The 14,547-nt window shown below is 35.6% G+C and overlaps 1 protein-coding gene and 1 pseudogene across 1 annotated transcript; both read right to left on the bottom strand.

Moving 5' to 3' along the window:
- Window positions 1-3,467: 3,467 nt before the first annotated feature.
- On the bottom strand, window positions 3,468-4,501 carry LOC114610665 (olfactory receptor 6K3-like). Its single transcript, XM_028755276.1, has one exon. It carries the CDS (start codon window positions 4,472-4,474, stop codon window positions 3,527-3,529), a length of 948 nt encoding a protein of 315 aa, XP_028611109.1. The 5' UTR covers window positions 4,475-4,501; the 3' UTR covers window positions 3,468-3,526.
- Window positions 4,502-12,402: 7,901 nt separating this feature from the next.
- Window positions 12,403-13,340, bottom strand: LOC114610688 (annotated as a pseudogene).
- Between the last annotated feature and the right edge of the window lie 1,207 nt (window positions 13,341-14,547).

Raw genomic sequence — 14,547 nt, 5'->3', positions numbered from 1 at the left:
AAGGAGCAGAAACTGAGGGAATGGTCAACCAATAACCAGCCCAAATTGAGACACATCCCATTGGCAAACACTAATCTCTGACACTATTAATAATATTTTGTTAGGCTTGCAGACAGGAGCCTAGCATGGCTATCTTCTGAGATGATCCACCTAGCAGCTGACTCAGATGGAACTTGGGAACTCTTATGGAAGAATAGGAGGAAGAATTGTAGGCCCCAAAGGGGATAGGAATGCCACAGGAAGACCAACAGAATAAAAAAAACCATGGAACTTTGGTGATCTCAGAATATGAACTAACAATTCAAAGAACATTACATGGACTGGACCTAGGCTTCCCTGAACATATGTAACAGATGTGTGTCTTGGTCTTCATGTTGGTCCGAAACAACTGGAGCTGGGGTCATCCCATGCCTGTGGGTGGGATATGTTCCTCTAGCTGGACTGCCTTGTCAGTCCTCAGTGGGAGAGGCAGAGCCTAACTTTTCACAGACTTGAAGTGCCAGGATAGGGGGATAACTGGGGAGGCACCTGCTCAGAGAAGAAGAGGATAGTGGATGGTAGATGGGGGACGTTAAATGGGGGATGGGGGAAGGATTATGGGAGAAGATGACTGGGAGGAGGCAGTGAGCAGGATGTAAAATGAATAGGTAAAAATTAAAATAAAATTTAAAGAATATAACATTGTCTCTTATGAGGAATAATTATATACTTAAATATTGGTGGCATCCCATTCATATGTAATGACAAATGTTGAAAATATATTAGTTGCATGTTAAATTTACTGAAAAATTCATAAATTATGATATTTATCATTTATAAATTATAATATACCATGGTTTACTATTTTTTAGCTTTTCAAACATTGTAAGATCAATGAAATGTATACACACTTTTTCCTCTCCAGATTACTACTTTAGTAAGAAATTTTTTATTTTGAAAAAAAAAAAGGTTCAAATAATCAGGCTCCTCATAAAATATACAATATTCTCTATAGTAAACAAATATAAACATTATGACAGCACTCTTCTAAAGGATGCATTTCATAAGCCATGTCCCATTCACAAAATTATATTGCTACATTGTGTTGAATCTCAGGGTACTCATTGGGATCGCATACATTGCTCTAACTAAAAGTTGCTCTTGTGTGCTACAACTAAACGAGATTTCCTTTGCATGCAGGGAAGCCACTACTAAAATTATGTATAAATGGAAACATCTATTTCCTGCATAGTAATAGATTACTTTGGAGACAGTTAACTAAAAAAGCATATATTATTGTCATAAAGATGCATCAAAATAAAACCCAAAAAGTCAAAACTAAAATGAACAAATTGCAGAATAAAAGTTAACAAACCAATAAACAGATAAATATTAATTATAAATACAATTACAAATATTAATATATAAATAACCAAATAAAAATTAAACATCAAGGAATACTAGAGTAAAACCAGGTCTAGAGCCATATGAATTAATAAACAGAGGAAAGACATGTGGATGAATAGTGAGAATGTACAGAAGCTAATAGGGAAGATCTGGTATAGTTCTCATTTTGGACAAGTGTCTAGGTAAAGAAACACTGAAATTTCTAAAGCCACTATGTACTGCAGTGCCTCTTCAGCATTGGCACTGTCTCTGTCATTCTCTCCTTTCTCAGACACACTTCATCATCCTTAATTAAACGCAAGTGGTCATTACCCTAGTCTTCACTATCACCCTCTACTAAACCCCACTCTGACCTGCCCCAGACTCTATCTTCAGGATGCTATCACCTTACCACATAGACCTGAGGTTCTTCACCACTTGTGATTTCCTGTTCCTCACTCTTGATTGTTTGCTCTGTCTTTCTTCAATTCTCCTTCTCCCCAAGCTTTCTAGTTCACAACCCACTGTGTTTTATCTGTGTCAGCTTCTTCTCAATATCCCATAGGCCATTTCCATCCAATTTTAAAGGCTTGAAAGAGGATCCAGCTGTCCACTCACAGAACTGAAACCACTTTTTCCCCTTGATGAAATGTTTTCTTATACATGATAACGTTTAGAGGACATTACAATAGAAATATTAGGAGGAGGGAGAAGAAGGGGAAACTAAAGATAAAGAATAACGTAAGTAGGATATAGGACATAGAAAAGGCAGCTACCATGGGCAAGCCTAACTACGAAACAATATGTCCTAGAACTGTTCATTAACTCCTCAATAGCCAAGTAAGAAAATTATCAACTTAGACTTATGAGACAGGAAGTTGCCTACAACCCACTGAGAGTCCATTTGTTGCAAGGTTATACATTTATACTTGTCATAGGAATGTGTAACTCACATTATGCTTTTTAGAGGAATGTGGAATTTAACATATCAGAATCCTCTTTAAATTACACTACAACTTCATCTTGCAAATGATCAAGTCAGTAGGCGCTACAAAATACAGAGGTCAGCTTGAAACTGTAGAGCAGATATTATGCCACAAATCATATTTACAGTCTTGCATTCATGGGTTAGTTGTGCAACTTTATGTAGCCAGTGTTTTATCAGTTATGGTAAACATATGCAAATTTTTATGTAATATATTAACTTCTTGACATTTATCTAGAGACAACATTTTAGAAAAGGAATTTTGTGCAAGAATATAACTTAACTGCATTTATAAGGACAATAATACAGAGAAATATATATAAAATTTTAAGTTATAGTTTATAGCACATCACCGTAATATCTTACAATTAAGCTATAGTAAACATTAGGTGCATACATAAACCTTAGTATAAAATTTCAAATTTTACAAATATGGTCTATGGAGTGACATATATTTAATATTAAATATGCTACTACAAAATCATATATTCTGCACCTCAGTCAAAAGTAAAAACATAGAAAATATTTTGCAGAAATGAATGAAATATATGTATTTATATCATCTCAATGTACTCATATTGACTTTCTGTAAAAATCAATTTCCTTTAATAGTGTTTGACACAATACCAAATAGACGCTATGATGTCCTGCTGATGAAATTTTACAGTTACAGCACATGGATACATGTGTCTTAAACAATTAGAACACTAACTAGAAAGGAGACAAAGATGAAAGTGAATACCTATAGCTTGGATGCAAGGAAGGTTTTCTCTTTCTCCAGAGCTTGTTATAAGGCTTTGGATTATTAATCACTCAACAGCAGAGAGAGTCATTGCAACATGAACCAGTAAAAGTGCTGTTATTGTGAAGATCTTAGTGAAGGTTACAGTGGCCAAGAATCTGAGTCAGAAAAGTAATACTCATAAATGTTCTTCATAGCTGTTCACTTAACTATTCTGAAATAAGTATATACTTACACTCAGTGGTTGACGAAGTTAAGACAAAACTTTTTAAATTTATAATCTTGGAGAATTTTCAGCAGACTATTTATATATCTATCCACAGCTCATTGGAGAAAGTGGTTGATCAACTGCATATTCTTTGAAATTATAGTCATCCTTAGGATTGGTATTCTGGAAAAGGATCTTATTTAGCGTTAAAAGGCAGCAGTATAAATTACCTACCTGATTCACTGGACACCCTTTGGGAACAAAAGAGTTTTTTAATTGCATCTTTCATGTCCTTATTTCTCAGACTGTATATAATAGGATTGAAAAGGGGGGCAAACACAGAAAATGTAAGAGCAATGGCGTTGTCCCAGAATGGTGTATAGGTGGAAGAGAATCGAAGATACATAAGGGCCACACTCCCAAAAAACAACAGGAAGACAGCAATGTGGGCAGCACAAGTGGAAAAAGCTTTTTTGCGACCTTCTGTTGAGGAGATGCTCAGGATAACAACAATAATTCTTATGTAAGAAAGAGAAATAATCAAACTTGTGATGAGAATAGCGAGAGCATGTATCACATCTTGAACCAAGATCACTGAGGCATCAGTACAGGCTAACTTCAACAAAGGAGTAAAATCACAGAATATCTGAGTGATTTGATTGGGGCCACAAAAAGGTAGAGTAGAAATCCACACAATCTCAGGTAAAAGGATGAGGAAACCAAATATGCAAGAACCAGTAGTGAGCTGAGTACATAGCCGGGATGTCATGATGTTAGGGTAGCGGAGTGGATTACAGATGGCAACATACCTGTCAATAGCCATGACAGTCAGAAGGGTCCCTTCAGTATTTCCAAGTGAATGGAAGAAGTACATCTGTAAGAGGCAACCAATGAAAGAAATAGTCTTTTGTTCACTGATAAGATTTGAAAGCATCTTAGGAATGGTAGCTGTTGTATACCACATCTCAAGAAACGAGAAGATACTAATGAAATTGTACATGGGATTATGAAGACGAGTATCCAACCTTACAGCAAAAAAGATCATCAGGTTTCCTGTCACAATAAAGATGTAAATAAAAAGTAGAGGACAAAAGTACAGGATGGCACCATTTTTAAGCTGGGGGAACCCAGTGAAGACAAACACAGTCACGGTAGATAGGTTTCCATTCTCCATATCGCCATCTAAGTGACCTGTGAATGAGGGAAACATCACACTCAACTCACATGGAAGATATTCAAAGCAGTAAAACTCAGGCAAATATTGGGGATATAAGGACAGATGGCTGAGGACCTGAATTTAGGTCCACGGTATCTATGTGGAAATGCTGGGTGTTGGGACCCACACTTATAACCCCAGTGCTGGGACATGGAGGCAAGAGGACCCCAGAAGCTTGACAGCCAGCCAGATAGCCACATGGGTGACAGTCAGTTTCAGTAAGAGTACCTGTCTGAAAAAAATAAGGTGGGAAATGTTGGATGACAATCGCTGAGGTTGATCTCGTTTTCACTTGCATGTGCATGCATACACATACCTAATTTTTGCATATACATGCAAGCATGTAAACACATATATGTGAATTATTATATGTTACTTTACAAATATATCCCTTTAAATTGGATTTGTTATTTGCAATTTCTAATATTCAAAACAGAATAAGTTGCCTGTATATCTACTTTGGCTTTTGGGTGAGCATATTATAATGGTTAATAGAGTGGATTCATGTTAAACATACTGAGCCTGAATTTTCATTCTGTCCACTATTAACGAAAGAGTGGGAAATTGCATGATCTCTCTGAGTCTTATGTCTTCCACTGTGCATGAAAAGTATTTGTGTTTTGAAGTTTTAATCAAATGAGTTAATTTATAAAAGAACTCATTATTGATGTTTACGATATTTATTTTCTTTATAAACTGGCTTGTGAGAGAATAATGCTAACTGTATCTCCTTTAGATTGTATTACTTCTTCAATCATTTAATAGGTAGTTTTTTCCATTTTTTTTGTCATTCGGAAAGCATTCTGCCTTATGTATCCCTGTCATACTGATATCAAACCAGTGGAAACTACAGTAGTTATATTATGATTATACTTTTGAACCAGGCACAGACACATAGTACTCTTAGAAACTTTTTGTTATTGATTTCCAATAAACCATCATTCCTGTGTTTTCCATCTTCCTATAGCAACCTTTTAAAGATTATTCATTATTTAAATCACTATTTTATACTTTTATGTGTTGACAGTCATATTCATTCCTTATTTTGTATGTCTGCATGAACACTGAAGACCTTAAAATCTGGTCAATACACACTTCCAGCTGAAGAAAATACTCTCCCATCATTTCTCATTGTCTCAAATCTTAAGCTTGTTACACATCTCTATAACATTCTCAATATTCATGTTCTCATATTTCACAGAGGCAGATTCAAAGCTCACCATGATATACTCTGCAGAACTGTGACTTTTAGCTTTCTCCCTAGGATGCCCCCTTTCCTCTTTTTTTTTTTTTTACCTAACTCCGATCTGTCCTCCAGTCTCAATTCAGCTGTTATCTCTCATGAAATGGCTATAGACTGTTACTACTGTCATCTCCTCCACATATTTAAACACACACACACACACACACACACACACACACACACACTTGCAAGCATGCATACACACACATGCACATGCAACCACATGTATACTCCTTAGTTTTTCGTTTCACAAGCATTCTCTAGATGGTCTCACCAGAATCCTGACACTATAGCTGCAGGGGGGGTTGTTTTGTATGTTTGTTTGTTTTTGTTTTTTTATTTGTTTGTTTTTTTAGTGTATAGTTTACCCTTGATAGATGTTAGGCACTCAGAAATAGTTTCTTTTCCAGTGGGGAAAAATTGAATTGAATGTAAAAGCAGAATTAAAACAGAAGAACTCTGAAAAACAGACAGATGGGAAGGGAAAGCGTCATCACTTACACCCATGAAGCTGAGCACAGGATGAATAACTGACTACTGTTTCATATGTTATACTACAGAGCCTAGAGCTCAAAATATACAATTTCTATATGGCCAAAAGAAGTTTCAAATTCCACACTTCCCAAAAATTTCACAGTTTGAACCATCAGCAATCAGTTACTGAGTGGCTTGTGACAAGTAAATGAAATAAACACTCACCTTTGATCTCAGGAATGCCAAACTCACCTGTGTCTAATAGTCAGGCTTTTTACTCTGTCCTAGGTGTCTCTGTACCTGTTCTTTCAGCACCTCTAAAACGTTCTTATAAGCATCCTTGGGAACATACCGAAGGGAAAATGAGTTCCACTGAGGTTTTATTCCCTCAATAATACAGAGAAAACACTTCCCTCCTGGGTCACTGGAGAGATAAACATGCTCTGTGCTTTCTGTTAATTAGATCCTTGAGTCAGGGAAAGTCAGTGTTGAGCAGGAGTCTTACAGATCCTGCTGAACATTGTCACACCCTTTATCAATGTTATGATTGAAAAAGCCAATCTCCAACTACATAGGATACCAGGAACTGCTGTGCCAAAACAGCCATGTAAGGATGCTGTCATTATTCTGTGTTGTAGAAACAAAGAGGAAGGAGGGCCATATTGAAGGTGATTTTCTGACGCAAGGGTGATGAATAAATTAATGTGTAGAATAGAGTAAAATTGCTATTAAAATATTTACTCATTAGAAATCCATGCATATTTCAAAGATGAAAATTAAAAAGTCACTTTTTATTTCCTCAAAGACTGCACAAAGTTTGTCTAAATTTGTCCTATTGATCTGCTAACACTTCCCATTTCTTATTTTTCACCAGAAAATGTGTCAATGATTGATCTCTGTTTCCCCTAATCTATATTGTGTCTTCCTACTCATTTTCTTCTTTTACTTTTATATTCCCCACTCCACTATTTCTCAAGAGAAGGCAGTACCAACAAATGATAGCTGCATTAAATTATCATCAGAATGGAATTGATTTTTCTCCGTGGGAAGAATAATTATCATAAAACATTATTTGTTCTAATATAATGACTATTTTGCCATTCAGAAGCAAATTCCATTAACGGTGTGTGTGTGTGTGCGTGTGCGTGTGCGTGTGCGTGTGTGTGTGTGTGTGTTTGTGTGTGTGTGTTGAGATGAGTGAAATATAAATTAATTAGAAGACAGAGAAGAATTAAAAATCATGTAGACGACCCTGAGATAAAAATGGAAAATAGGATTATTTTATAATAAAATAGTATCACTCTATCGTAGGAGAAGAGGATTCATTTCATACTTGAGACAGACATAAATATGTAGCACTAGAAACAAAGTAATAGGACATATTTGTTTTTCAGTATACCTACTACCTTCAAAATTAAGGAACAAATAGACAAAACAAAATCACAATTAATGAAAAATTAGTAGTAAACATTAACATGATTGTGGAAATAATTTGGCTGTTGGCCTGTATATCTGTCTGTATACCATGTGTGCATGTCTAAGGCCCATGGAGGGTCTTGAATTTCCTGTGACTGCAATTACAGACATTTGTGAGCTTGCATGTAGGTACTGAGACCTGAACTTCCAGCTTCTAAAGGGGCAGCTAGTGCTCTTAACTGCTGAGCTGAGCCTTCTTTCTACTCACGTATGTTCTGGTTGGGTGGTCTGTTTGTTTTTGTTTTGTTGTTGTTTTGTTTTCTTTTGTTTTTTTCATCACAGCAAAGATTTTGATTTGAGTCATTTTGTTTGACTTTTGTATGAGGTAAAATAGGGACCAGAATTTAATCTTCAATATGTGGATACCCAGTTTTCCAGTCTCATTTATTGAAGAGGATCTACTTCCTTGACTGCGTATGTTTGGCAGTTCTGTTGAGAATCATTTGACTACAGAGGTATAGATCTATATTTTGATCCTCTGTTGTTTCTCATTTAGTCCTTGTATTCTTTTTAAGCCAACTCCATCCTACTCAGTTCACTGCAGTTCTGAAGTTTGTCATGAACTCTATCATGCATTTATCATTTCACTTAGGAATTGTTTTGTTCAGGCTTATTTTGTGGTTCCATATGAATTTTAAAAGTTTAACTTTATTTGTGCGATGAATGACCATTTTTATAGTTTTTGTGAAATTTGTTCTGTGTTAATTTTATACATGTATATAGATCCTTCTGATCTGTATGTAACTCCTAATTCTTTTCTTATTTTCCCCAAACACTTTACCCCTACTTCTCCCTACAAATCTCTTTATCATATTAATGGCTTGTGGACATTAGTTTACTTGTTTGTTTGTTTGTTTTGAGACCATCTGTGTGATCACATGTTTGAAACTACCCACTAAAGTCTGCTGGGCTCCTCAGTGGATATACAACTGAGGACAATGATGACCCCTCCCTCAGAATCCAGTTGGCAGCAGTTCAGCAAGGATATTTCAAGATTTAGGAAACTCTTTCCAATCTATATTTGATTGTGGATATGTCTAGTCTTGTGTAGGTCCATTGAAAGTAGCCACAGATCCTGAGAGATCATGAGAGCACTGTCTAAGCTTTACCCACAGGATAGCACTGCATAGTTCTTTTACTTATCTCTTTGATCTTACTTTTTTTTTTCCTATGATGATTTCCTGAGACTTAGAGAGGGCAGTACAAATGTCGTGTATAGGGATGAAAGTTCAGTTGTCTCTCATTCTCACCACCATCAGATGCCAGGAATATCTGTGTTACCAACAGTCTATACAAATACACACTGTTTCTCTCATTAAGGGTTTGAAGAGCATTTGTCTATGGGCATAAATATAAATACTTGTAAAGCAATTTGGCACTAAGCCAATTTAGATTAAAAGTAGTGAATTTACTCTGAGTGAACAAATACTTTTTCAGTCATGTTTTTCTTTTTTTAAAAAACTAGGTTTACAGTACTACGCATGGATTCTATTTTATGTCCTTAAATCAAATCAAGCAGTAGCTGGTTACTCATAACAGTCATTCCACTGTTAAATCAGTGGACATTTGTGGTGTGCCAGGTTGCTATTATAATTTCTAGGGATAACAGTTGAGAAAAGTTGTTGAAGCTTACTTTGTCCCAGCAGCATATTCAACACTGTTTGTCACTGTGAATATGCACAGCATGGAGGAGGCTTCTGTGTGTTACGAGAGTTTTAATTATAGATCTTTTTTTCTAACACATGAATATAAGATTTTTCCCTATGTTTGTGTATGTCCTCTTAACTTTTCTTTTGTCCTATCTATCTATTTATTTATTTATTTATTTATTTATTTATTTATTTATTATTCACTTTACAATCTGATTGCAGCTCCCCTCTCATATCTCCTCCCAGTCTCACCCTCACAAGTCCTTCCCCCATGATCCTTTCCTGTCTCTCAGAGCAGGGGAAGCCCTCCTTTTGTACCACCCTGCTCTGGTACATCAAGACACAGCAGGACTAACCACATCCTCTCCCACTGAGGCTCTGCCAGGCAGCTACAGGAAGGCATCAATAATATTTTGTACACTTTTTGAACGGAAGCTTTTACTTTCTTGGTTAAATTTGTTTCTTGTATTTAAATCTTTTTAGTTGCTTAGAACCCTATTGCCTTTCACTAATTTATATTTTTGTTTTGGTTTTGAGAATTGAATCCATGGTCGTGAAGATACTAATCAAGAGCTTTATCATTGATTATACTCCATTATGCCTGCCAATCCTTTCATAATTTCTTGTCAATGACCACAATTTAAGAATTCCAGATTAAGAAATGACTGGATGCAATAGCAAACAGAATAACAGGATACACATAATCTGGTGAGGAAAATGGGAAGAAAGGAAGCTCTAAGTAGAGATGTTAGAGGAAAGTAAATATGGGAGGAAAAGAGGGGCAAAATAAAAGAAAGGATATATACAAAAAGTCACAAGCAAACTCACTATAAACTATCTCCCTTAAAAAACATCTAGAATACACAGAAGTTTGTATATTAATATACAATTATAGTTTAAATGAAATTTTCTCATTTGGGCTTACAGGATCTCACCAAGAGCCAAAGACCACCTATCAAAGCCTCAACACCAGGTATAAGAAACTGTCATTTGAGTTATTGCTCAGACTAGTCCAAGAGACTCCCAAAACATTACAGAGCAATGATACTGTTCTTTGTTTCCCTAGAGTGAGTCCTTACGGCTGAAGGCACATACACTTCAGACATAAGGTCTAGAAGCCCCTAAACTGGGATTTACTGAATGCCTCCTCCTTGAAGACTAGTGTTCATGGTAGAAGAAGGCATCATGCAAGCTTGCAAAGGAGAAAAGCAACCAAAGTCCTAGCCTTGAATGATGTCTAATAACTACAATAACTCTAAGGGTGACAACCATACCTTTTTGGAAATGAACACTCTTTAATTGGACGTAAGACTTACTCAATCAAAAAGAAATCATTCCTGTTACTGGAAATCTAGCCAATTACTCAGGACTACTGAAGTCATGGATCCTTGAGAAGAAATGACTTCATTACTAAATTAGTATAAATAGCATAATCTAGCATAAACTAACTGTATTCTAAATATATGTCCTTATACCCACAGATAAGTATAGTGCTCACCCATAATCAAGGAAATTTCTCTTTATAGCACACAGAAACCTGCAGTCCTACAAAGTAAGGAGTTGTAAGGTCTGGTTCCCATAGATATATCTACAAAACAAGTTCGTACAACTAAGGCTCAGGGAACATTGCAGAAAGAGGGCCAGAAAAGTTGCAAGAGCCAGGTGATCAGGAGAGTTGTGAGACTGATTCTCCTATTAAAGTAAGAAGATATATCCATAGAGTTTCACCATCATGACTGCCTAAGCATGAACAGAATGAAGGCAGTAATAGACATGCCAGTGGGGACCAGGAGAAGCCCACAAGACCTCAACTTTACACAAAGAAATACAGGCAACTAATGAATGCAAAGAGAAATGGTATCCCTCAGGGACAAGCTATCAATTGGTTAACAAGTAACATTATTTAGAAATGATGTTATATTAAGATATATATGTAATAAAAATGTGTTACACATGATATATAAATCTAAAGAACTATCAGTGGAGTGAAGAAGTAACCTGTAGAATGGGAGAAGATACTTCCCAAATATCTGCCAAAGGCTTAATGTGTATACTACATGGGGAATTTGAATAAAAAAGAACATAACAAAAACTAAACAATCTAATAAGAACAAGAAAATATATAGAAAGCTACAAAAAGAATAATAGTAGCATAAATGTACATGAAAATTCTCAATTATGAGCAAGAAGTGCAAATAAAATTTCAGTTGGGTACCATGCCATCCCAGTTAAAATGGTGATTATAAAAAATTAAAACAATTAAGTAAATTAGATCCTAAAATTCATGATGAAGATCTAGGGGAAAAAAAAACTAGCATTGTACTGGCCATGGGAAAGTAAGTTAATATAGTCACTATAAAAGTAGTAGAGGTTTCCCAAAACCTAAATGTATCTATGTATCTATGTATCTATCTATCTATCTATCTATCTATCTATCTATCTATCTACCTATCTACTATCTTTCAACTATATACCTACTATTTATCTATCAATCTATCTATCATCTGTTATGTATTTATCTATCATCTATCCTCTATCAATCTCTCACCTATCTTTATCTATCATTTATCCATCTATCACCTATTTATCTATCATCTATCTATTATCTATCTATCTATCTATCTATCATCTATCATGGGAAATAGGATTCTATATTACTTTATTACCGAATCAGGTAATTCATGATTTATAAACAGTATTTTTACGTCTAAGATATATTGCAAGAATGGAGGCATCATACTTCCTAGTACAGTGTACCTCTAGTTAAGCTATATCATTCTAATCTCAAAAGCGGTGGACAAGGTTTTTTAGGAAACATCCTATAAACAGAAATCAGAGTTACTGAACCACTTATGATTCCTAATCATATTCAGAACAAATTTTATAATGATGACACAGAGAATACTAGTCTGCTTTTATATTAGTAAAAAAATTCAGCTGACAGATTTCAATGTTATAAAGAGATAGGTATAAATAAAGGAATATCATGTTCTAATATATTAAATATATATTTTAAACAATAACAAAGAACCTGTAGCTGAAATTTAACTTTGAGATGTGTTCAAAACTTTGTGAAGGCAGAAGAGCCTTTTAATTGCATTCGTCATGTCTTTGTTTCTAAGACTATAAATGGTGGGATTGAAGAAGGGGGCAAGTACAGTAAACATCGGTGCAATTTCTGTCTCTAAAACCAGGGGATATGTAACATTGAAACATAATTATATGAGTAACACAGTGCCAAAGAATATCAGAAAGACCATGAGGTGACCAGCACAGGTAGAAAAGGCTTTTCTCCTACCCTCAGCAGAAGGAATTCTCAGGATCACGATGACAATTCTTACATAAGACAGAACAATGATAAGAACAGTGATGATAATGGCTACTGCGTTGATCACGTCCTCAATGACAATCATAGAAGTGTCTGTGTGCAGGCTAGGTTCAGCACATGGACCAAGTCACAGAAGATTTGATGGATCTGGTTGGGTCCTCAGAAAGGCAGAGTGGAAATCAGAAAGCAAGATGAGGAAACCAAAGATGCAAGAGCCTGCAGAGAGCTGAACACAGAACCTGGGTGTCGTGATCATCTGATAACGAAGAGGGTTGCAGATGGCAATGTATCTGTCAACAGCCATGGTGATCAGGAAAAATATCCTCTGAATTTCCCAATAAATGAAAGAAATACATTTGCAAGAAGCAGCCAGTGATGGTGATGGACTTCTTTTCATTGCTGACATTGGACAGCATCTTGGGAATGGTTGCTGTTGTATACCATATCTCCAGAAAGGAAAAGATACTTATAAAATTATACATGAGATTATGAAGATTACTGTCCAGAATTATAGCAAAGAAAATCAACATATTCTAAATAACAATGAAAGTATAAATGGAAAGCAAAGGGAAGAAGTACAGTAGATTGTCATCCTGGAGCCTGGGAAAGGTGGTGAAGATAAACTGTCACGGCTGAAAGACTTCCATTCTCCATGTCCCCAGGAGAGCTATCTGCAGAAGAAGAGAATACACTTCACTCATGAGAGGCAGAGAAGAAAATAAACAAGATGCACAGCTAAATGGCTTGAAGCTATCATAGGGAGCAATTGTGTTTGTGCATGCTTTCTCTACCTTCTTGCTATTCTGCATAATGACTGCTATCTGGCATTTCCCATCTCACTCCTCAAAGAAGTAGAACTTCAGGTTAAAGCATTTATTTTTTTAACATTTTAAGGGTACAAAAACTATTTAAAGGTATTTTAGTATATCCTTTACTCATTCCTATTAACAATTTATGTATGTTGTTTTGTATCATATTATTGTATTGTTCTGTACTATGATAACAGACTTATATATCAATATTAATGATATGAGGCATAAAAATAAGGTAATAAGATGAAGGTTCAGTTATACGTTTTCCACATCAAACTGTATTTTTATACATATTAATTTGATGTATTGATTTAAGCAGATTCAAGTGTAAACTTGGGGGCTAGTGAGACTGTTTATTGGATATAAGTATTTGCTATGCAAACTGGGTAACTTGAGTTCAATTCCAACAAGCATTAAAATTCCAGGTGCAGTGCTACAGCTCCGTATTTCCAGCACTCGTGTGTTGATATGGGAGGTATAGTAATGAGAATGAGCAGGAATTTGGCTTATATAACATACCAGCAGAAAACAAGGGGATTTCTGCTTCAAAAAAAAAATGGGTAGTTTTCTTTTGACCTAGACATGTGGGCCATGTCATGCCATCACTGTTGGCATTGTGGTTTGTTAGATAGGTAGACTCCTAATGAAACCATAAAATCCAGATCACTTGATTTCTTATGTACCTTAACCCTTTGCTACGTACTTCATCCCTCAGTATCCTGCTAATGCTACTGTGCCAGTCACTCGTGGATATTACCCAGTTCTGTCTGGCATGTGACACACTCCATTTCTATTCCTTAGGTACAATTCTTCTATTTCAATACCTACCCCCAGCTCCATATGCCTCTTAGAGGCAGATCTGCCTTGTTTCATTTATTTTTAAATGTGACTCCCATTCTTACTCTGCGGTTTCTTTCTCACATTATTAAAAATCATCTTAAACTCTTCTTCAAGAATCCATTTTCTAAGTTCCCTCTCTAATTTCTTGTTTTATATACTGCTTGGTAATCTTATTAACTTAAAGGATTTCAACTAGAAATTCCTATAAA

Source organism: Grammomys surdaster, unplaced genomic scaffold (genome assembly GCF_004785775.1).
Source record: "Grammomys surdaster isolate TR1022 unplaced genomic scaffold, NIH_TR_1.0 126051, whole genome shotgun sequence".
Taxonomy (NCBI): domain Eukaryota; kingdom Metazoa; phylum Chordata; class Mammalia; order Rodentia; family Muridae; genus Grammomys; species Grammomys surdaster.
The sequence above is the reverse complement of the archived record's forward strand: the minus strand, read 5'-3'. Positions and strand labels throughout refer to the sequence as shown.